We start from the raw sequence: 23,388 nt of genomic DNA, 5'->3' as shown, positions 1-23,388 counted from the left end.
ATGCATTTATTGATTGACCCAAAAATTTTTTTTTTTTAGTTCTCTCCTACTTTGTCTAATTGTTTTGTGTTTACAGGGCACTCCTAGTTGATTGTCTGCGTCTTGTCAAACAACCAGTTTATTCTACCCAATTTTTTAAAATTAAATTAAATCTATTTATGCTTTAGAAGTATCTAGAAGACTTCCTTGTTGATCATGGAGATGGTTAACTTGCTTTAATAGAATGAGCTATAAAAGTTTGTTATTTTGTGCAGATTGATCGGCTTCTAGCTTTGCTTGTAGATGAGGCTTCTCAGACAGAAAGATCTGGCCATTCACAACCCCTGACCATTGTTTTTGTTGAGAGAAAGGTATTGCAGCTAAGTATTCCACTTTGCATTATTTAATAATATAAGCTGACCCTATTAAGTTGGGATAAGGCTGAGTTGTTGTTGTTGTTGTTGTGTATTATTTAATGATATAAGTCCAATATTATAATTGTATTTACCATTTCAGACTAGGTGTGATGAAGTCACAGAAGCTTTGGTAGCACAAGGTTTGCATGCTGTTGCTCTTCATGGTGGCCGTAGCCAGAGTGAAAGGGAGGCAGCTCTTCGTGATTTTAGATCTGGTGCTACCAATATTTTGGTATGTTCACATGTGCAACAGAGATTTGGTCAAGAAGTCTTGATTGAGTGACTAATTGCATCCTTATTGTAGCTTATGTTGGGAGCTCTGTGCAGGTTGCTACTGATGTTGCATCTCGTGGTTTGGATGTAACAGGAGTTGCTCATGTTATCAATCTAGATCTTCCAAAGGTATGTTTACTACAAGCAAAAAGCTTTTGATGTTTCTGATATGAATCTAAATTCTGACTGGTAGGACTCTGCAGGTTACTAGAGAAACATTAAAAGTTCTTCTCAATCTTGGATTATCCTTCCTGGAACCTGTTTTCATCTGCATAGTAGAAAGATCTTTTTCCTAACTCTTGTCATCCTTTCCTTGTAGTTGAGACAGCATCCGTCTGCTGTGTCAGTTTTTTATTGTGTAGAAATATTTAAATTTAGTATTTCTCCCTCTCTTGACAACCATCTAAGCATTGTCTTCACTGTATTGCGTTCTATATTTTGCTTCTGGAATATTTCCTCAAACATGCAATGTGGTTTCTTGATAGGCAATGGAGGATTATGTTCATCGAATTGGAAGGACGGGTCGTGCTGGATCTACAGGACAAGCTACATCGTTTTATACTGATCGTGACATGGTGTATTCTCTGTCTTTTTGCTTTTGTTTTTCTGTTCTGGGATTCCTGCTATTCATGCACTTGGGAATATTGAGTTATTGACATCCTTCTAATGCTAGTTTTGTGGTGTTCAAATCTTGTAGTTCCTTGTGGCACATATAAGGAAAGCAATTGCAGATGTGGAATCTGGAAATGCTGTGGCATTTGCAACAGGGAAGGTGTGTCCTTTCTCTACAATGCTTTCTTCTTCTATTTTTTTTCCTACTGTACTTATCTTTCTTCTGCACTCGGCCATCTCTTTTTGCTTCCCCTGAACCATTTTCTTTCCTGCAGTAGTGCACTTTTTTATCTACTTTTTCATTCCTTTTTTTTACTTTTCTATTTGTTCTGCAGCTCTCATCGTAAAAGAATAAAATTACATTTATACTCACTGATATTATTTTAGGTTGCAAGAAGGAAAGAGAGAGAAGCTGCTGCTGCACAAAGAGAAGCAAGGGATTCACTATCGAAGCTCTCTGTGCTGGGTCCAGCATCAATAAACATTGAGGACAAGTACAGGTATATGCTAACCCCAACGAGCATGAAGAAGGAGGGTGCTGCTGATGATGCTTGGGACGACTGAGATAAAATTCCGTCTACCTCGTCGTGCTTCAAGTATGTCTCATGTACTTCATGCCCGAGGCTCCAGGCCGCCAACCATCATTAACAATGTTTAAGGTTCGTCCCTCCCCTCCCATCTTTTAGGTGTTTCTGTTATTTCTAAATGGTTTTGGAATTTATCCTTTCTGTGGCCAACTTTTTAGTCATGGATGCAATGAGCCTCATGAAAGCTATCTTTCTATCATAGCTCTGACCTGTTTCGTGTGTACCCTGCATGTTTCTTGCCGTGTATTATAAACTGTCTGGTTGGTGAGAAGAAATTGTGTTTTCACAGGTGTATGGCTTTTGGCTTGGGGAACTAGCAAAATATTTTGATTAGAAAGAAAATGTAATGCAAGTCCATTTACGTTTATGTTTTCTTCTAGAATTTTTGACCAATTTTTTTTTTTAGCATGTATCAAGGATTAAACTTTTGATGTTATCTAGGTGTTTGTATTAGTGGCTTATAGTCAGTGCACGTTGTGGTTGGATCCTAGTAATAGAAACTTTAGTTTGGTAGAAACGTCTCACTCATTAATAAACTACATGTTTACAAGGGGGCATTCTCATTCTTTCTTATACCGCCAATGGGGTTGGTAGCTTAGCAGAAGGAAGTCCTTGTCCCATCCTTGCGTGTTGGTCCTGCGAAAGCACTGCTTGCAATATGGGGGCTTTGGCCTGAGGTGTTATGATCACTATCATGGAGTATCTTTTTTTTTTTTTTTTTTTTTTTTCCTGTTTTATGACCCCCAAAACATTCTTTCTAATACCTAACCAAGGTTCTAAAACAACTTGGGATTGATCTAAACTGATACCAATCTGAATTTGTCAAATTTGACAAAAAAAAAAAAAATTCGGGGTTTTGATGGGAAGGTCCTGGAATCCATCACCGTCCATCCATGTGGTACTCTGGAGGGAACTATGCCTGTTCCGTGATGAATTGAGATACCAACAAATTCTTAATTCTGACGTTATTCTAAGAATTGGCCTCTAAATTGAACTCAATCATATGTATGACGATGCCAATTCTAATTCTTGGCCGGAATTGAGAATTTAGAGTTGAAACTTGCTGTACGTACGTCTGGATACTAAAAGGTTTCAGAAATTGTCGATGACCCAACTGTGTCAAGCCACGCAATTTCAGTTCCACCATTGAAAATACCAAGTGTAAAAATTCTAAAATGGCAGCCTTTTTATGGTAGAAATGGGATTGAAAATTGGACATGTGATTTTTTTATTTTTTTATTTTTGGAAAAGAGTATGCAACCACGACAAAGAAATCAAACAAAGAATCACACTCGTCATAAATTTAACATGGTTTAACATGAATCCTTATATTCATTGAGTTTTTTTTTTTCACTAAATTAGAAAAACTCTCTACACCCCTCCAACTCGTGATTTCCTCGTATTTTCTCATTAAGCTCATATGTAGGAAATAATAAATCATAATTCTGACGTTACTACAATTTTATCGCTTATATGTCATGGACCCAATCGATTCAATATGAACGTAGGGCCAATAATAATTTTATAAACTACTCAAAAAATATATATATATATATATATATATTGATCTACATAAGACGAGATGGACACAACCTCAACATTATCCAATATGATTTTTTCCATCCATCTAGCATATTAGAAATTGTATCGGTCTCCATCATTACTAATATGGATCAGTTTGTATCGATTAGTGCTTTTCTTAATTTTACCTTTGATCCAAGAGTGATACTCAATCTAGGATCGACTAGGTATGGATATTAACCTCTGATACGTATACCTCAATCATCGCATCCAACAATCAGTTTGACCAAAGCAGTATTCTCTATTGTTGAAAGGGATCGCGAAAGGATCAATTATGTTGATAAGCCTCGCTACAAAGACAATGTTGGATATTATCATATTCATATTGCTATTTGGATACATTAACTCTTGGCCAATTTGATTACTCAAATGAAGTATTTATTCTAACAGCAGCCATGTTAACAAATGTTGGTGCATCTGCTGTGACTTTGTTGTACTTACATCCTTATGAGAACTAGCGAGTGTGAACAAGTTTAGAATGTGAACCCATTACTTTATTATTATTATTTTTTTGATAGAACCCCATTACTTTATTATCCAAAAAAAAAGAAGAGAAACCCATTACTTAAACCTAGTTTGAATATAGTTTGAATATTAATGGAAGATTCTATCTATAATAAAAAAATAAATAAAAAATAAAAAATAAAAAGGAAAAATAAATGAATGAAAGAATAATGGGTAGGCCCAGGGATCCAAAAAGTTCTGATCACTAGTCTGTATGAACAGAATTACATGTATATATTGGTCTTGAGTCAAGACACGGGTCAATGATTCGACCCTTTTTAAGTTTTCTTTTTTGGTAAATCTAAGAACCCCTTAATGTGAATCAAAACCTACACGTGAAAACGTATTAATAAACGAAGACAAGGGTAAACATGAACGTTACAAGAAGCCAAAATTTAGTCTTCATTAATACAACGTCATTGATTAGTTAATATTTGATGAAGAAGAAAATGTCTCCATCCCATATATTCAAAAATCAAAACCTTCTAAAGAAATCTTCAACTACTTCAAATCCTCTTTTCAAGTTTCAAAGGTGGATCCAAGGTTTTCCCATAGACTAGAAAATCAAAACCCGCCTAAAAAGTAATAGTAAGAGGAAGTGAAATACCCTGGTAAGTGCTTGAAAGTGTGACCAGGTGACCAGTTGACCATGACCAAGTCATCCTCTCTCTCTCTCTCTCTCTCGCTCTTCCAAATGATCCTTCTTCTCGCCGTGTCGAAAGAACACAAATACTTTGAATCAATGCTGTTGTTTCCTTGGACAACAATCCGAGAACTACTAAACATTGATATAAGACCAAAATTCCCCTTTTCCCATTTATAGTTCCAAGACTAGATTAACTTCTTAGCTACCCAAACTCCCCCAAACCCATGGAGGAGATTTTGTCTTTGATCTTCCGTGGTTGTAACTTAACTAGAGATCTTGAATCAAAACTCCCAAGCTTGACAAACAATCCCAGTCTACTTGCCAGTTCTTGTGATGATATTGTAAGGGCTTTCAGTAGAGCTTCTGATCTATTGAAAGCTCAAGGACCACCACAACCACCACCTCCACCGGAGCTAGAAGCAGGAGGAGTTCAGGAATGGCTGACGACTAGCCATACACAGGCCATGGCTGTGGCCATGTTGGCCTTAGACCCTTTTCAGGGTCAGCTCTTTTCAGATAAGAATCCATTTGATGTGAGGTTGTTGACCACTAGGGAAGCAGAGGGTGGTTCTTCTTCTTCTGTAAGGGCCAGAGGTGGAGGAGAGTTGCAGGGAGGAGAAGGGTCTGATGCAGGCAAGAGCCCTGTGACCCAACAACGGTCACGAAAGAGGTAGGGTACCTATGAACTCATTCAGAAGGTGGGACCCATTTGATGGGTTAATGGTACACCTGGAACCATGGTAAAGCAGAACTCTGAAGTGGGTTCATTAATGATGGTTGATGTGGGTTGGGTCCTATAATATAGTTTTTTAAGTAACTAATGGGACCAATAAAAATGGAAGTAATTGGATTTTTTTGATGATGTTTCAGGAAAGATGGTGAGGAGAGGCATACGATTAGGGCAGCAGCTCCTCGTATAGGGAATACAGAGATTCCACCGGACGATGGGTTTACTTGGAGAAAGTATGGCCAGAAAGAGATCCTTGGGTCAAGGTTCCCAAGGTAACTTTTTCTACCTCCTCAATTGGCAGTGCAATCGTGGTAAAAAAAAAAAAAAAAAAAATTAAAGTAACAATTTAAGACTCTTGGGTAGGTAGGTAGGATTTGAAACGTGATAACTTTCAAAGTCAAATTCAATAATAAGCAAGAGAATATTGTGTGATAAATTTCAAATTCAAATTCAATAATAAGCAAGAGACTGTTGTCTGTCTGCGTCCTCAATGTCTAAATACAGTTGGACATAAAAATACTCAATGAGTGAGGGTAGTTAGATCTTTTCAAAATTGATTATATTCGATTATAAGAAATAATAGACGGACAACATTCTTTCTCCTTTCAATAATAATATACCCTTCTCATGGTTTCTGAGGTTGTTGTTGAATCTGATTGATTCTGATAGAATTTAAATCAAGAACCTTGAACCTTAAACCTTGATCCTTGTTCCTTCAAGGTATTGACATTAATCTGGAAGGCAAACAAGTTGTCTTATGACCTATTTGTTTACAAAATCTAAGTCCATCTAACCCTGAAAGAGGATTAAAAAAAAGACAGGCTACTTACATAGGTTGCCACCAAACCTTCTCTAAAGAAAGGTCCCCAAATCTGGGGGCACTGTCCCACTTCCTTTCGTATACAAATAGCCTATTTTGGGTGCTGACCCAGGGACTTTCCATTTTCGCATGGAGGTTGTTTGGGGGCACACAAGACACTTGTCGGGGTGTTTACGTGGTCAAGAGTCCTACTTCAGTTGTTGCCAAAAGTCTATGATCGCTCTTGGTGGGCATGACTTGGTCCCGTCTCTCTAACCAGTTTTGACTTGATCAAACTTGCAACCCAACCGGCAGGTCTATCACAACCCAACAGTCACCAGGTTCACCAGACTTCAAGCACTCCTCATGGTTCTGTTTCATATGTCTTTAGTTTGTAGATTTAGAATTTTTCTCTCTTTATTTTTAAATTTACGAATAAAAAACATACGAGATTGTTCTCGTAGATGAACTTGATCCAGATTCCATGATCCTCATGGTTGAAATAATAGAAACTAGGTCAAAATCTCGGCCCAAGCCTCATCCTAATTCAGATTGATTTTCTATAACATTTTTTTGAATCATTAGCTATTTGTGTTTGATTTCTTTCTTCAATCAGTAAAATAGTAAAAAATCAATTAAACTCATCTTTGAGGAAATTCTAAAACTTTATTCCAATTTATAGTGTTTTTCAAGTAGGGAGGCAGATACTTCATAAAATGGAGTTTTTTTTTTTTTTTTTGTTTTAATAAGATGAATTCTTCTGTTGTTGACTTTCGTTGACCCCATCTACCATACTCTACAGGAGCTACTACAGATGCACCCACAAGAGTTTCTACGGTTGCAATGCCAGGAAGCAAGTCCAACGACTTGATGATGATCCAAACACCTTTGAAGTCACCTACTGCGGCCACCACACCTGTCTCATGTCCTCCCCCACATCATCTATGCCACCACCACAACCGCCGGTGGCTACCACCACCGGACCAGAGCCTCCACTGGAAGTGGAAGCAACACAACACCCACTTCCCACTTCCCCTCCTACGAGAAGACGGCATTCGATGGAGTTGGAATCCGATACCCCAACCGAGCTGGGTCTGCGAATGCCCGGAAGCTTTAATGTGGCCGGAAGTGTAAGCCTCAGCACTACTGCAGCTACTACTACTCAAGCTCCGGGACCCTCAGAGCCATCACAGCCGGCGCGTGACGGTAGAGAAGTTGAGTGGCCAGTGGCGGATTTGGCCGATGTCATGTTTAATTCTGGGAGCAGTAGCAGTGAGATGGATCTCTTCTTTGGTCCCATGTGAGAAAAGTAAATTAAAGTAGGAAAGAAGATATAGCAGGAAAGATGAAGAAATACTTAAAAGTTCATGTAGGCATATAGGAAATGATTCATTCTTCGGTGCAGCCAAATCACATATAGGTGGAAGACATGCTTATTATCAATCAAGCCATCCATTAATGGTGGTAACAGATTCCATTCAAGAGAAGCAATTGAATAAGATGATATAGTTCATCTGGAGAGAGAGAGACAGAGAGAGAGACAGAGAGAGGGCAGGTAGAATTTATTCAGTCTAATAGCAACTATACATGGGTTTAGCCCTAATTTCTTCTTATTTTTACATTTATTTTTTTCTGAGGTCAAGTAGTTGGAGCACTTGAAGTGCTGGGAAATTTTGATAAAATTAGGTTTGTATTTTTTTTTTTTTTTTTTTTTTGAAAGATCTAAATGTATGCTTTTTATTTTTTGGTGAAAAAAAATCTAACTTTATGCAATGATAAGATATTGCCATAATGTTGTACTTTGAGCTTGGAACTTTTACGAAATTGGTTTTGCCTCATTCTAGGTCTCTTATTATCAGTTTCAATCAACAACTCTATGTCTATCAGTAAGGAAGCTACCAAGGATTTAGTTATTGGTATGGATCAATAACAGTGAGGCTCGAAGTGTATCAATCAATTTTATCTTTGCTTTTTTTCTTTTTTTACTGTTTTACTCCTGAAATGATACGGGCAATCGATCCGAATGGATCAGGTATTAGTATCGGTCTCAACTGATACGATAATGATACTTGAAAACATGGAAGGTATTGATGAGATGATTGATTTTTTAACTAAAAGAAAAATGTTCTCTCTCACATCACAAGCAAGTTTATGTTACACTAACTCACCACATGATTAAGTGAGTCAAAACTGTCCAACTGAAACGAAAAAATTAGAGCCCATTTGATAACGTTTTTGCCATTTCTGTTTCAAGAAACGACAGAAACCGAAATTGCATTTTGTGAAAATAGAAATGGAAAACAAGAGTGTTTGATAACCAGTGATTATTTCTGTCGTTTCTGTTTCAAGGTAGCGTTCACCCCAGACGTCAATTAGCGTCGATGTAGCACCTTCGCTCCAACAGTCCCCCCGGCTGCCTCCGGTGTTGGGTACCCAGGGCTGTTGTATGGGGAGGGCTAGGGTTAGAGACAGATGAGATGGTGGCCCCACCGTTGCCACCGTTACTAGTTGAGAAGATGGAGACGGGGAAGATGACAGCGGCGGAGGTGACGATTGCTGATGGTTTCGGTTGTCGGACGACGACTGCGATTTTGGGTGGTATTCATTTTCCTCTTCGTATTCCATCGCTGGTGGAGAATCGGATTTCTCAGAGAAAGCCAGAGAGAGATATTATTACGATGAAGGCTTAAGGGTTTACCTTTGCCGACCAGGGAGGATTGAGGAGGGGTTTTTGGAGGCTGCAAATAGGTATCTCAGGGCTAGACAGGTTCACGAACTGTTGGTGAACAGTCTTGCTGCCCTTGAGCACCCTTCCGAAGCAGAGGCATTTGGTGTTTAGGGCTGAAGGTACCCCTGACTTATCAGCAGAAGCCCAAACACCTACAGTCCGTAAATCGTCGCCACATCTGCATCGTACACACAAAATGTCCACTCGTTGTACTCATCCGGCATCACTTGACTCTTCAGTCAGAGGAGGAATGAAGAGAATCACACAATCAAAGGGGGGAGGGGAAAAGAAGTTAGAAGCATACTATCTTCTTTGGAGATTCTGCTGTTTCGATGGTGGAGGGTATAGAAGAGAGGAGGATGAGGCTCAGAGTGAAAGGGGAAGGAGGAAGATGGCCCTCGGTGGTGGATGAGGATTCACGTTTCAGCTGCTACTGTCTTCCATGGCTTTTTCCTTCAACCGACATTTTGGGTTTGAGGGATTTTTATAGGGTTTTTTAACAATTATGGTGAACCAAAGTCGTTTCTAAAAACTATGAAACAAGTCATACTTGTTTCGTCAATTGCGTTACTAGGAACAGAAATTGATATAAATTTTGATTTATGTTTCTAAAAACAAGAGAAATGAAATGACTTTAGCAAAAACTTTTTAGGCCGTTTTCTGTTGTTTCTAGGAACAGAAACAACAGAAACGAAACGTTATCAAACGGTGCCTTACCATCATTTCTAATCGAGGGTTTAGTATTTTCTTCACCATAGGTAAAGAGATTTTCTATTCACCCATGGTTATTTGACTCTATAATTGCATTATGGGAAGAGAGTGTCATCACTTTTACTAACTCCCGCCTCCTATTGTCGAAGGTCCGAAAATTCATTTCAAGCACAATCAAAGAGTATTACGCAGTGGATGAAGAGGTATTTCTCTTTAAAATCTAGGAATCCGTCTACCTTAAGGAAACACCGACGGAATTGTAGTGCTGAACTGCTTTGGTGAAATAGTACGATGCTTTTATACTTAATAATACTTGGAAATTGGTATTTCATTCACCTAATACTGAAAAATATAGGGCAAGGCTCGTTGCTAAAGGTTGTAGTCAAGAATATAATGTTGATTCTGAGGAAAATTCATATTGATTGTTCATATGAAAAATATAAGGCAAGGCTTGTATGGTTGAACTTAGTTTCAAGTGCTGTCACATATATGCTGAAATGAGAATGTTCATTGGGGTTATTTTCTTCACATATAACTATATTGCTCCTCCATGCAGGTTGATCAAATCAACTTAATAGGTTCATTGCCACTCCTCTTCACTTGGTGGTTTGGTTTATGATTAGACTGCTCACTTTTATATGAAAGAACTTGGATTGGACATCTAAAGTTTTAAACATGGAAGTGCATTATTTAAACTTGAAATTTTAAATGATTTTAAAATTGATGATTCATTTTTTTTTTAAAGTATAATTATTATTAGAAGGCATGTCTTCTTGGGGGGGAAAAAAACATGATTTTTGCATGTCTCTTAGAGATAATCTTTGGTTGTGTTTCTTCTTCTTCTTCCATAGATAGAGAGGAGGTCAGTTCATTTCACTAACATTGTTAAATTGTTACCACCATTCCAGTGGGTGCAAGTTGGGCTCAACTTTGAAACAAAATGAGCCGAGCCAGGCCATGTTTGGGCTCAATTTGGTTCCTATTTTTCAATTCCCCAACCAAGGCCCAGCCCACTTGCACCCATACTTTCTCCAACAAATTTCTTGAATTGCCATCCAAGATGCATATATGATTTCATGATGACACGTGTTCTTTTTCTTCCCTGGTCAATTGCTGTAGAGTACATCTGTGCCACTATCCTCAACTAGGGTTTTTATCCTCCATAAACATAAGACACCGGCCTTTGATCGCTTGTTGCTAATGCTTCTTCACAAACTTATTTGTTGCAGGTTTTTTTTGGACCGACAGCACCTCCATATCCACAGTTCAGTTCCTAATCAGTTCATGAGGCCAGGACCAGAACTCACCAACTAACAAATCGGACCTATATATGTAAACCTGGTCCAATTTGTAATCAGTCCTGTTGATTTTGTTTCTTAAGTGGTTCAAAAAGTTAAATTAAACCCAAATAGCGATTTTTCAGCCCAGGTATCGGGCCAAAACTCAATTTATGACAAATTTTGACAAAAATCTGAACGTGGACTCAATGGCCATTATAAGATGGGCACTTAATGGCTCAGGGCGAAACCAATCAATTAATAATGAATTCAGCCGGTTTGAAAATTTAACCGGTTGAGACCAACCTGGTTAATTGGTTCAGCTCCAAATTAACACCCTTAGGACAAGATGGTTATACGTTTCCAATTATCCACAAAGGGTAAGGAAGTTATTCTCTGGGTCAGTATGGACCCACATTACTAGTCAGGCTAAAAGCTTGGATATCCACCGTTAGCACACCAAACAAAAAGAAAAAAAAGAAAAAAAAGAAAAAAAAAAAATTCAACAAGATCTCTGTGATTGGTTGTATGAAAAATATAAATATTTTCATAAGAAATGAAATATATTTCACAAAATATCATTTTTGGTGTTAGCTTGCAAGGGAAATGCTGACACTACTTCTCTATAAAGTCAAAAATATTGTACACACTTGCAAGGAAAATGCTGACACTACTTCTCCAAAAAATCAAAAATATTGTACAAAAAATATAAATATTTTTCTTCACTTTCCTTTCCCTAATCGCCTTTCAAAGTAAAGGGAGCTAGCTGATGCTATTACTTGTCTGCGTGTGTACGTAAGAAAGAAATAGTCATGCTCACGTAGCATCTTAACCTCAAACCCCATTCACAAGCTCACCTTATAGGGAGGGGGAGTAGTAATGATCAAGATCCTTATAGTAAATCCACTTGAGATTTAAAAATCCACATGGTGTGTGTGTATGAACCCATTCTCAAACCATGTGAACCAGACAATATGGTTGGCACCCATTGTTTTCTATATGTTTGTTAAAATGTGAAAGAGAAAATAGTGGCAGGATAGAAGAGGATGATGACGGCCGGCAACCCCTTATTTGTTGCGTGTTTAGGTGGCACTACCCCTGCAATGTTAATATTTTTCCAACATTTACCTTTATGGGTGTAAGAAAGTTGGTATGATGGTATCCATGTGTTTGTTTTTTGTTTTTTTTTGGTAAATATCCCTTTGTTAAAGGTGAAATATTCAAGCAGGCCACTGGACCATCTTTAGTACTACTCCAATACCCATTCACATACCCATTTGAGGAATATCAAATATTTTCATATTAATCAAGTAGGTCGGAGGAAGGTGGCTAGCTTCCTGGTTGAGACTTCCACGATTTCATTAGATCTTCATAAACCCTTTTTTGAAGATTTTAGGGGCTATGTTTTTTTACAATAAGGAACTTCGATACACATGTCGATAGTCTATATGGGCATATCCAGCTTGCGAGGCTCCCGTCACTTTTAGGTTTGGGGAAGACAATTATTATTCAATTTTACCCTATTTTGCAGTGAAGTCATTTCTCCATTCAAAACCATGATCATTAGGTCATAATGGAACAATCTTGCCACTGGGACTCATCCTTGGCCGGTAACCCACATAGATGTTAAAAAACATAGGTAGAGAATTCCTCATATTGCAACAGTATCGGAAGGAATCTACATCCCTCATCAATGGGTGTCCTGAAAAAGGGTAACATCCACATGGGACCCATGATTCATAGTAGAAGAGAGAAAATAGTAAAATAAGTCATGTGAAAGAAATTGCATTCTGGACAATGTGGCCCTTGTGTGGACCAACAAGAGCACTCGCAAAATTTTCGACAGCGACATAATTTTCGCCTTTCAAGAGTAGCAAGAGCCACACTACCATTCAAACTTCTTTTTTGCAAAAGTAGAAAAACCATTATTAGAGGAAATCTTTCTCATCATATAATCAAAATTATTTAAGTAAAAAAACATACTCCAATGTTACGAAAGATATTAAAATTGAAAAATCTTATGTTCCTCACGAGTTTCATGTTTCTTTAAGTGGAGATCATTTGCCACCACTTATTTCAAATATTCAATTACTAAGATTCTTCTTTTAAAGATAAGGAAACGTCATCCATATTCAACATGAGACCGGAGGTGATAAACGAAGGGAAAAAAAAGTAAAAAAAAAAAAAGATAAAGAGAAAAAGAGAATCAATAATGGCAGATCAAAAGTGTCCTTCCAACCCACAAAAATATTTCAAAAAAGAGATGGTTTAAAAATCAAGGGTGATCAAATCTTTTCCAACACTTTTCCTTAAAATAGAAATTTCCTTGCCTTCTTCCAAATCAGATCAAAAGTAATTTCCAGGAAATCATTTGGATATTTCCTTCATCAGTTCATCTCCTTCATGATGATGTACTTGTGTCCTTTTATTTTCTGTGTCGTCAATCAACCATCAATCTTACTCTCTAAGGCCGTTTTCCCATGTGTTCCCATCTTAAGATAAGAACATGTTTTCCCACTCATCAAAGATTCCTTTAGGTAATCTTTTGATGCTTTCATACTTTGTTAAAGATAACAGATAAGAGGTCAACATCAAAATGCCACCTAGCTTAGGCAAGGTTCTTAGAAATATACAAATGTAATGGGGTCCACTAAGATATACAATTTTTTTTGTTATTTATAATTATTGGAAATAATTTTAAATTTGCTAACTCTGTGATCTTAGATGACTTCATATATCAATTGATCGATCCAGCGTTTCCTCTTATGATAGTCAATCAAGTCCCCTTCACAGCATCTAAGTGACAATATTAATATGTAGTAGTTTAATGATTTTTCAAGAATTGTGGCCTTTTTGGATCCCTGCTAACCCCTTCATTGGTTTCTATCTATTCCCTCAGTGGGTCTTATATGACCTCATACTACCAATTGGTTCTCCACCTAATAATTTTAAGTTTTTAATTTAAATATTTCAATAATAATAATGCTATTTAATTATTTTTATTAATGAAATTAATTTTCTATTTTTATTAAGGAAAACCCTTTTGTACAATTTGTAATATTTGGATTTATTAAGAAAGAAAAAAACCTTTGACCCATGGACATAGCCTATATACACGGGATGTGAAGAGATATTCTTTCCTTACTTATCACTTAATAATTATTTATATTTATTTTTTATATCATGTGGTAGTTTCTATGCTGGTTTTGTTCTTGATTGCATCCTTGAGGGAATCCTTAATTATTTTCTTCCACATTAATTAAAAGAAAATTAGACTAGGCTAGGCTCAAACTTAAAACTTTTCTGACAATGATTAAGTATGCCATTAAGTCATATGGATCATCTATAATGTAGACTGAGTCAAACATAAAAATAATTGTTGACATGTTTAAAAATATTTTAAAAAATATTAGATTCTTAATTTCCTCTCTCTTTCTCTCTCCATCATCCATTAATTTACGTAGGAAGGTCTTCTTAGGTGATGTTAATATTTTGACACTTGATAGATCAAGTGGTGTCTAAATATTATGGACAGGTAAGGGATAAGGTCCATGGTTTAAGTGCACTGTATTGAATAGGGGATCGGTCACCTTGGAAAACTAAAGGCAGAGATCAACTTGGATAGGATAGTTTTGCTCCTATTTCTCTTAAGAATTAGTTTTTAGTAGTTCTATATTTGACTTATGAGTTCGTGTAGTACTCGCTCCCTAGAAGCAACGGCTATCTATCTGATTTATGAGATTTATGAAGCTTGCAAATTTCAACCTACATACGTTTGAAATAGAGACTCATCTGCAATGAATTCATCATTGGGAAAAATTGAAATTGATGAGAAAACAATTCGGTTTCAAGCCTTTGCATGATGGATTTGTTTGCCCAAATATTTTACCTATAGTTCATACCATTTTACTAATATGAGATTAGCCAAATATCAGAATCAGTTTATGCCGATATCGATCTAGTGCGATCAATTCTTTGATCCAATATTGATAACTCAAAACTATGGTAAGGCTGCTCATGTCAAATTTCAGTCAAAATGGGTTTGGTTACTTTGTAAATGGGAACTCTGAAATGGAGTCTGAATTCTCCCTTATTTATAACTGGGTCGGATAAGATGGATAAGATTTCCAATTTTCTAATTCTATAATTCTCTACTTCTTTATACTTAGTTGCAATGCGGAAACGTCCTCCACCAGTTGTCCACTTCCAATGCACTAGAAAACACCTTCGCTTTATTAGATCTTCTTTTTTTTTTTTTTTTTTTTTTTTTTTTATTTTATTTGAGGAGATAGATATGATGATAAAGGTTTCATTCGATCTCCTTTACCTATTTGCGAGACTGATTTTCCTCCCTAATAGATAATAAGTTTTTATTAGAATCCAATATAATAAAACATTCATTTAGGGTTATTATTATACTTCTATTGTTCGAAGTCGATATTTTACATTATTTTCAATACTTGTCTCATGACACCCACTTTTATCTATAAAAGAGGAATTCTTTTGCCATTGGTGAAGGAAAATTGTCTCCTAAAACTTACGTGAATGATAATGATGGGTTGTTGGACATTCCAATGAATGTAATCAACCCTACCATAGATGAATACGTCATGCACTTTATATTTCAAATCTTTTACACTTAATGTTCCTTATCGTAACTGTAGGGGATGGGTTTTTAAATCAGTAAATGGCAGCTAGGCACTTGGACTCTAGTGTAAATCTAAGGGAATGTTGTTGGTTTGATCAAGAACATGAGAAATAATACAAAACGGCTTTAAGAATGGTTCAAATGTGAGACAAAACCTTATTCAAAAATTTACATTTCTTCGTCACCCAGTGAGCTTCAAAACTCCTCCTTTTTCTTCTCCAACAAACTTGTCTCTTCCTTTCCCCCAAACTACTTTCCTTTTTCTTACATGAATTGCTCGTGCATCTAATGTTCCAAATTCTTATACATAATATTTCATTAAATAAATAAATATTGAGGAAAAGATGAAGAAGAATTCAATAGTTATCCCAAACTGAAATTTTGTTTTTATTTCTCACTCACCAAACTATGAAATTTCCAAGTAAAACTAAAAGCTTTCATGAAACTCTTCCAACACCAAGATGAATTCACACCTTCTTTACCCATTCCTATGATAATCGAAAACATAATTTACTTTTCAAACTTGGTGGCTTGAAAGCTTTTTTCATATGAATTTAGAGAAGAGAATATCTCTGAACCCATAGTGAGGAGAGAATATCTTCATTTACGAATTTGACTTGATTGGACCGGAGAAAGCATATTTTAGACCTTCAACAATTAAAGATAAGGGTTAATAATGACACTCTTAATCATAACGTCAAATCACCATCGGTGTGGTTAAACCAAATTCAATATTTACTCTTCACCTTTTTCTTTATAGTAAAAGAAGAAGAAAAAAAAAAAAAAAAGAAATTAAAATCCCTTATAAATTATAATTGAATTAGGCTTTAAGATTCAATGTGTCACCAGTGCACATCGCTTTAGGAAATTGGAACTAGAGTGGCTGAACCCAATTTAATTCCGGTTGATCTGCATCCCAAGAATAGGATTATGGTTATAATCTGATCGATTCCAACTGATCTCAATCCAAATGGATCCAAATTAACCCAGACACCAAGTTTTGATGCCAAGATGACTTCACACCTTCTTTACCATTCCTATGGTAATTGAAAATAAAATTTACTTTTCAAACTTAGTGGCTTGAAAGCTTTTCCCATGTGAATTTAGAGAAGAGAATATCTCTGAACCCATAGTGAAGAGAGAATATCTTCATTTACGAATTTGACTTGGTTGGACCGGAGAAAGCATATTTTAGACCTTCAACAATAAAAAATAAGGGTTAATAATGACACTCACTCTTAATCATAATGTCAAACCACCATCAGTGTGGTTAAACCAAATCCAATATTTGTTCTTCACCTTTTTCTTTTTAGTAAAAGAAAAAAAAAAAAAAAAAAAAGGAAGTAAAATCCCTTATAAATTATAATTGAATTAGGCTTTAAGATTCAACGTGTCACCAGTGCACACCGCTTTAGGAAATTGGAACCAGAGTGGCTGAACCCAATTTAATTCCGGTTGATCTGCGTCCCAAGAATAGGATTATGGTTATAATCTGATTGATTCCAACCGATCTCGATCCAAATTAACCTAGGTACCAAGTTTTGATACCAAGATGACTTCACACCTTCTTTACCCATTCCTATGGTAATAGAAAACAAAATTTACTTTTCAAACTTGGTGGCTTGAAAGCTTTTCCCATGTGAATTTAAAGAAGAGAATATCTCTGAACCTATAGTGAAGAGAGAATATCTTTATTCACAAATTTGACTTGATTAGACCGAAGAAAGAGTATTTTGCACCTTCAACTATAAAAAATAAGAGTTAATATTAACATTCAATCTTAATCATAACATCAAATCACCATCGGTTTTGCTCTCCATCTTTTTCTTTTAGAAAAATAAAAAAAATAAGAAAGGTAAAATCCCTTATAGATTATAATTGAATTAGGCTTTAAGATTCAACATGTCACAAGTGCACACTGCTTTTGGAAATGGGATTCAGAATGGCTGAACCCAATTCAATTCCAGTTGAGCCCGAATGGTCAATCCGCATCCCAAAAAATAGGATTATGGTAGAATCTGACTGATTCCAGCTGATCTGGATCCAAATCTATCCAAACCCAGATACCAAGTTTTGAATCCTTGCCTCTGCAATATCCTCTATTATCGGTTGGGACTGATCCCAATTCCAGATGAGCCAGAACGGCCGATCCACAACCCAAAAATAGGATTAGGGTAGAATCTGACCAATCTTAGCCGATCTGAATCCAAATCGATCCAAACCCAGACCCATATTCCAAGTTTTGAATCCTTGTCTGTGCTACTGTGAATGCATGTTCTCTCTCTCTCTCTCTCTCTCTCTCTCTCTCTCTCCAATTGACAATCCACTTTGTTAAGAAACAAATCGAAATGGGGCCTTCATTCCCCGGATTTTGCTTTGAATTTGGCCTTTAATTCCCTTCCTTTCATTGTCAATAAAGTTTCGTTACTCTTACCTCATTCCACAGTCCACACCCTCACCCCTTTGATAGCCACTACCAAAGCCTTTTGGACGTTAGACACTAACCTCTCCTTTCTACATTGGCTCCTTGGACACAGTGAGAGTTATAAGTGTGAGCTCTCACACCAACCTGATCTGATTCACTCAACACATGAGGGTTTATCCCCTTTTTTAAACTTATTCAAGACTTTTCAAAGTGCGTTAAAGACCCAAATAAAAGACGGTGGATCGCAATCATGTACCATAACCCCTTCGATGGGGTAGAAAAAAAGAATAAGGATAGCTAGTCAGCCGGCCATTATCAAGCCCCACACAAGATAAGAAAAACGAAACGATAAGGGGGAAAAAAGTTTCAGTGTTTTATCATTTCCTCACATGATTGATGTGAAAAGAAATTGTAAACAAACAATCACACAATACGAGATAGATAGAGATTACATAAAATTCATTATCAATTGAGAATAAAATTACAGCAGCTCATCATCACACCTCAAACCATCAAGCCCTACAATCTCTTATGGGCCCTTGGAAATCAGTCCACAAAAGCAAGTGATGGAATACAAGAAACATTCCCCACATTGGGTTCTATAGGGAACCCTAATTTCAATGATGAACATCCTCTTTGCACATCATTTGTCTTTCATTGCTCTTGATGAAGCTAATTCCAAGTCATTTCCATTGAAATTGAAATCAGACAATACAAAGTTGAAGGATTGCTATATATTTTACAAGGAAATCTCTCTCTAAAAAGGGGCACTCATCGGTTTGATTTCCTAAGTCACTGAACGTTAACATAAGCCAATTAAAACATCTAGACCCTAAAAAAGGGCTAAACACTAAAAAAAGTCTCTTCATGATCAAAGTTGATAAAATCGTCAAAATTAACAGACGCCATATGATCAATAGAGTCCATACCCATGTCAAAGCTACTGTGAGAGCTAGTGGTACAAGAATACACACCAGAAACATCCCCATAATCAGACCCAGGGGTAGAAGGCAAAACTGATGTGGGTCCAGATGAATCCAATGGCTTTAGATCAGGCAACAGGAAATAATTATCAGATGAAGATTGATTGTCATGGGCCATTGGATGATCATCAGTAGTGAGGCCTGGTTCCTCCTTGAATTCAGCTTTGATGGAGGAGAGAGGTACTGATGGAAAGCCAGAATTAAGGTCTTCTTTGGTTGTTGTTGTGGTGTTTGTTGATTCAAAGGTGAATAGGAAAGCTTCTTTGGGTATATCATCCATGACAAATTGAGGAGCTTTGAGCACATCTCTACATGTGTGTTGACCTATGTAAGTGGTTCGGTACATGGGTATCTCATCTTCAGTTTTCTGAACTTGTTTTGTTGCTTGACAACCTTGATCATGCTTGTGTGTACACCTGAAGTAGCTCCTGTTCATGAAAAACAAACTTGATTAGCTTCTTCTTCTTCTTCTTCTTCTTCTTCTTCAAGATCAAATCAACCAAAATTCCAAGACAATGTGGAAATCTCTCTCTCTCTCTCTCACCTTGGAAATTTGGCATTGAGGATCTCTTTCTGGCCATATTTTCTCCAGGAATATCCATCTTCAATTGGTGTGGAAGTGGTATGGATTGATGTCTCTATCATTTTTCTGCAAATCAAGAAATTTATTAGTCTTTAATTACAACATCAATAACCCACATTAAGAATTCAAATTAACTTAACTAAAACCCCAAATCTCCTTTCAAATTAAAACAGAGATGACCCAAACTCTCTCTGTTTCACTCAATTTGACTAGGATTTATCCCTAATCTAAGTAAAGAAAAGATTTTTATTTGAATTCACATCAATCTCACCTTCTCTTGTATCCTCCTCTGCGTTGATCAATGGATGCCGACTTTTTCCTCTTCTCACCGGAATCTTCATTTCTCTGGCCATCATAACAAGGCAAACCAGCTTCCGCAGTTGCCGGATCTCCAGAAACTTCACCGGACTCACCCGAACTCAGTGCCGCAATAGCCTCAGTGAAGGATTTCAAGATTCTTGGAACCAGCTCCTTTGCAGTAACCGACACATGATCTCCGGTGGAGTCACGGAGGATAAGTTGAAGCTGAGCTGCAAAGTCACGACCTTGAAGGAGTTTGTCGACAACCTTTTTCCGACCACCTGAAAATTTTTCCGGTCCTGGAGATTCCATTTCCTCTCCCTTACTCTATTCCCTCTCTTAATTTGGCTGATGGGTTTTGGGCTTTGGCTTGGAATTGGAGTGAACAACTGAGGTGAAGAGAAAAGAACAAAGTGAGGCCTTTTATTAAGTGGGAAGAGAGAGAGAGAGAGAGAGAGAGAGATGCAAAAGTTCAAAGGAAGCTGGACACGAAAATCCATCCATTCATAATCAATTGATGACGTCATATTATGATGTTAATTCCATACGTCACCATCGTTTCTGCCCTTCCTCCACGCTTAAGATGGGGTCCACAATTCTATTTTTCTCGAAAATTATAATTTTGGCTGGGTTTTAATATAGTTTTCCACAAGGTTGATGCATGCACTTGTCGCATAAAACAGGACAATTTGGAGATGAATTGGCGATAGTACCCCCCCTTATGTCTCTCTCTCTCTCTCTCTCTCTGAATGTCTCCACCCGGACATTTGAGGAGAGAACATAGAAGATTCCTTGTTTCAAACGAAAATGTGAATTTCTTGGTCTTCCCTTTTTTACAGCACCTGAAATCATAGAAAGGTTGTACCAAAAAAAAAAAAAGATCATAGAAAGGGCCCAACAAAGCAAATTATGTTACAGACACTAGTGGAAATTTCTAAGGCTAAATTAGATCTAGGGTATTTACTATATGTTTGAGGTAATTTTATTTTCCCATAATTTTAAACTTTTCATAACCCTACTTTCAATACTTCTCTTGCCACATCTGCATCCACCGCCACCACCTCTGCCACCACCGCCACTTCTTGATACCCTGTCAGAATTTACGTTACTTCTTGAGTCAAAGAGAGTTAAATGCGATTACTATAGTCGCAACCTTTAAGAGGGAAGCACCATTGGGTATCCTCCACTATGTTCGTTCATTTTATCAAACCATAAACTCTTGGAATCAGTGTTTTGATCATTAAACTTGTTCGATTGCCTTATAATTTTTTAGAACTAACTGATCGACAAAAAAATGTGGATTTTCAAGACCATAGTTATAATTTGTTGAGAAAAGGAGAGAAGAAAAAAACAAAAAACTTGATAGAAGGATAAAAGTGAGAGCAAATAAAAAAATTCCCTTGATCAATTGATCTAGTAGAGTTGTATGACTTTGTCGTAAAATATAATCCCCTTTCTTCTCTCCGAATACATTTTCCTTATGAAAGAGATAGACACATAAATCAAATATTGTATCATTATAATTTTTGTCTTATTATGCTTTTATTTTTTTCCTAACATCTAAACATAGCATTGAGTTTTGTCTGGCTTCGTACAATAAATAGTAATTAATCATCCTAGGTAAAGAGGATTCTTCAATTTTTCTCCATCTCTTTCTTCCTTTTATTTTTACCCCTTTTTCAAAAGGTTTGTTTTACATCTCCATCGGCTCCCTTTTTGTGTTTTTTGCTATTTCTTTGATATATTTGTCCTTAACTGCCATTGCCTTCCATGGATGGGATTCTAGATCTTGTTAACCCCACCAAGTTGAGGCCCCAAACATAGCCAATGTTCATCAACTTCATCCCCAAGTAAATGTGTACGGGTCTTGTTTGAGATTTTAAATGTAACCGCAAGAGTACGGATCAGTGTAACTACGGGTCGAACACAGAGAGAGCAACCACTTTATTTTTTTTTTCTTTTAATAATGGGAAAGTGAACTGATTAATAGTTGTGATCTCATTTTAATTACTGTCCTAAACATATGTATCTTAAATAACGTCCTAACCATTCATCATCTAAGAATTTAAAGATGCAAGCCACGCAATTAAAAAAAAAACAATGAAGGAAAAAAAATGTTAAAATAAAAATAAAGTAAAAAAAATGGGATAAATCTAGAGCTCTCACAAGTAGGTTTCTTTACTTAGCCCGAAAGATGCATCATAATATGAGATTCCCTACTTGACCAGAGAGTCACTCTTATAAGGGTTACTCTACTTGGCTTTAAGGAAAGGGGGATAATTAAAATAAAAGTAATAAATTGATGGTTTTATGGCTAAGAGGGGCAAAGCCAACACATACACTAGCCATGAACCTTGGGGGAAAGGGATAGCAATAATGTAACGACTAAAATTAAAATCCTAAATTAAGAAATAAATGATAGTCAGAAGAGGGAATGAGAGGAGGGAGAGAAGATTACTGAAGAAGCCTACTTAGTTGAATCAATGCTTGAATTTGAAAACTTGGGTGATTTGAGATACTACCAGTACTAAAAACCAAATCTGGAATAAATCAAATCTAAAATTTCTAGTACTAGAGAAAACAAATCTTAAAAAAATAAAAAAAACTGAATTTGAAAAAAAAAATTGTTCCACAGCTCGTGATCTTGTCACCTAGATCTAAGCCTAGAACTATAACTTTAAAAATTACAACTCAATTGTATAAATCATAAACATAAAAGACTGAATAAAAAACAAAAGTATTTGCATTAATTGAATAAAAAGAACTTACAAAAGTGATTAAAACAAAAATAAAGAAGAACTAAAACTAAGAGAGTGAGAGAGGGGAGAGAGAAGAAAACTAAGCATAAACTAGAAAATAAACTAAGGGGAATAATAATAAATAGGATGGGGGAGGAAGGGGCTTTTATAGGGCTTTTGTCTTGCCTCCTTCCTTCTACAAGTCTTCTTTAAGAAAAGAAAAAAAATTAAATTAAATTAAATCTTGGTAAAAATCCTCATTCTCTGAGATATTGTGTGAAGAAAGAGAGAATCTGTTTCCAAAATTAACAAATTCTATTCCTTCATTGCAATATTAACCAATATCTTGCAATCTTAATTAAATCAGAAAGGAATCTCTGCATAGCATCTTCAAGATCTTGTGAGGTGGTAAGGAGAGAGAATAATCTTCAAGATTTTATAGGAGAGAGGATGTGGTACCAATGAGTGGGTTCTACCTTTGGACTGGTTCTTGATTCACTTTAAGCACTTTCTCTTGTAAACTTGGAAACTGAAAATAAATAAATAAAAGTAGCACTATCTAAAGTGGGGCAAAATGTACACTTATATCCCCAAGATTTCACACATTATTGTGCTCATCAAATTCTCCCATACTTGACTTATCCTCTTCCTCGAGCAAGATAAATAAATAAAAAAACGAAAGAAAAAAAAAACCCTAACTCACTTTCGTAAGAATCACGGTTGCATTTAGCACGTGCAACAAACCTTTAAACCCCTAAGTTACCCTAGTGGACGAGTTATGTCTCGTGGGTATTTGTAGTGAATATACACCTAAAATTCAAATTAACTTGAAAAATTATCATTTAAAGTTTCCAATAACTACAAAACA

At 36.4% G+C, this 23,388-nt stretch overlaps 3 protein-coding genes across 5 annotated transcripts in view; 2 read left to right on the top strand and 1 right to left on the bottom strand.

Moving 5' to 3' along the window:
- The window catches only part of LOC122079809 (DEAD-box ATP-dependent RNA helicase 20-like), a 13,479-nt gene extending 11,095 nt beyond the window's left edge, over positions 1–2,384 (top strand). Inside the window, exons 9-15 of one of the 3 annotated variants that reach the window (XR_006140533.1) lie at positions 255–350; positions 496–627; positions 723–797; positions 1,154–1,243; positions 1,366–1,440; positions 1,668–1,939; positions 2,157–2,384. Coding sequence is in view for 1 of the 3 variants with exons in the window: in XM_042646538.1 (XP_042502472.1) it covers positions 255–350; positions 496–627; positions 723–797; positions 1,154–1,243; positions 1,366–1,440; positions 1,668–1,844 (645 nt within the window). In the remaining 2 variants the exon portion in view is untranslated. Of the gene's footprint in view, positions 1–254; positions 351–495; positions 628–722; positions 798–1,153; positions 1,244–1,365; positions 1,441–1,667 lie in introns of all 3 variants that reach the window. The other 2 variants (XR_006140534.1, XM_042646538.1) reach the window with 2 other exon arrangements.
- Positions 2,385–4,820: 2,436 nt separating this feature from the next.
- LOC122079921 (WRKY transcription factor 55-like) lies at positions 4,821–7,673 on the top strand. Its single transcript, XM_042646711.1, has 3 exons — positions 4,821–5,268; positions 5,469–5,600; positions 6,930–7,673. The coding sequence occupies exons 1-3, from the start codon at positions 4,823–4,825 to the stop codon at positions 7,429–7,431; spliced, it is 1,080 nt and encodes a 359-aa protein (XP_042502645.1). The 5' UTR covers positions 4,821–4,822; the 3' UTR covers positions 7,432–7,673.
- A 10,683-nt stretch (positions 7,674–18,356) lies between these two features.
- On the bottom strand, positions 18,357–20,193 carry LOC122079052 (probable WRKY transcription factor 70). Its single transcript, XM_042645278.1, has 3 exons — positions 19,754–20,193; positions 19,444–19,548; positions 18,357–19,327 (listed from the first exon to the last, which is right to left on the bottom strand). Exons 1-3 carry the CDS (start codon positions 20,092–20,094, stop codon positions 18,760–18,762), a joined length of 1,014 nt encoding a protein of 337 aa, XP_042501212.1. The 5' UTR covers positions 20,095–20,193; the 3' UTR covers positions 18,357–18,759.
- Between the last annotated feature and the right edge of the window lie 3,195 nt (positions 20,194–23,388).

Source organism: Macadamia integrifolia, chromosome 5 (genome assembly GCF_013358625.1).
Source record: "Macadamia integrifolia cultivar HAES 741 chromosome 5, SCU_Mint_v3, whole genome shotgun sequence".
In the NCBI taxonomy this organism is placed as follows: Eukaryota; Viridiplantae; Streptophyta; class Magnoliopsida; order Proteales; family Proteaceae; genus Macadamia; species Macadamia integrifolia.
This window is presented reverse-complemented; position numbering and strand designations above follow the sequence as displayed.

Bases quoted from the DNA above. Each gene is read 5' to 3' on its own strand.
- LOC122079052 (XM_042645278.1), bottom strand. From the start codon at position 20,094: ATGGAATCTCCAGGACCGGAAAAATTTTCAGGTGGTCGGAAAAAGGTT. The intron at 19,549-19,753 runs GTGAGATTGATG...CTTGATTTGCAG, and splicing joins AGAGGAGGATACAAGAGAAG to AAAAATGATAGAGACATCAA. The intron at 19,328-19,443 runs GTGAGAGAGAGA...TTTCATGAACAG, and splicing joins CTCAATGCCAAATTTCCAAG to GAGCTACTTCAGGTGTACAC.
- LOC122079921 (XM_042646711.1), top strand. From the start codon at position 4,823: ATGGAGGAGATTTTGTCTTTGATCTTCCGTGGTTGTAACTTAACTAGA. The intron at 5,269-5,468 runs GTAGGGTACCTA...ATGATGTTTCAG, and splicing joins CAACAACGGTCACGAAAGAG to GAAAGATGGTGAGGAGAGGC. The intron at 5,601-6,929 runs GTAACTTTTTCT...CATACTCTACAG, and splicing joins CTTGGGTCAAGGTTCCCAAG to GAGCTACTACAGATGCACCC.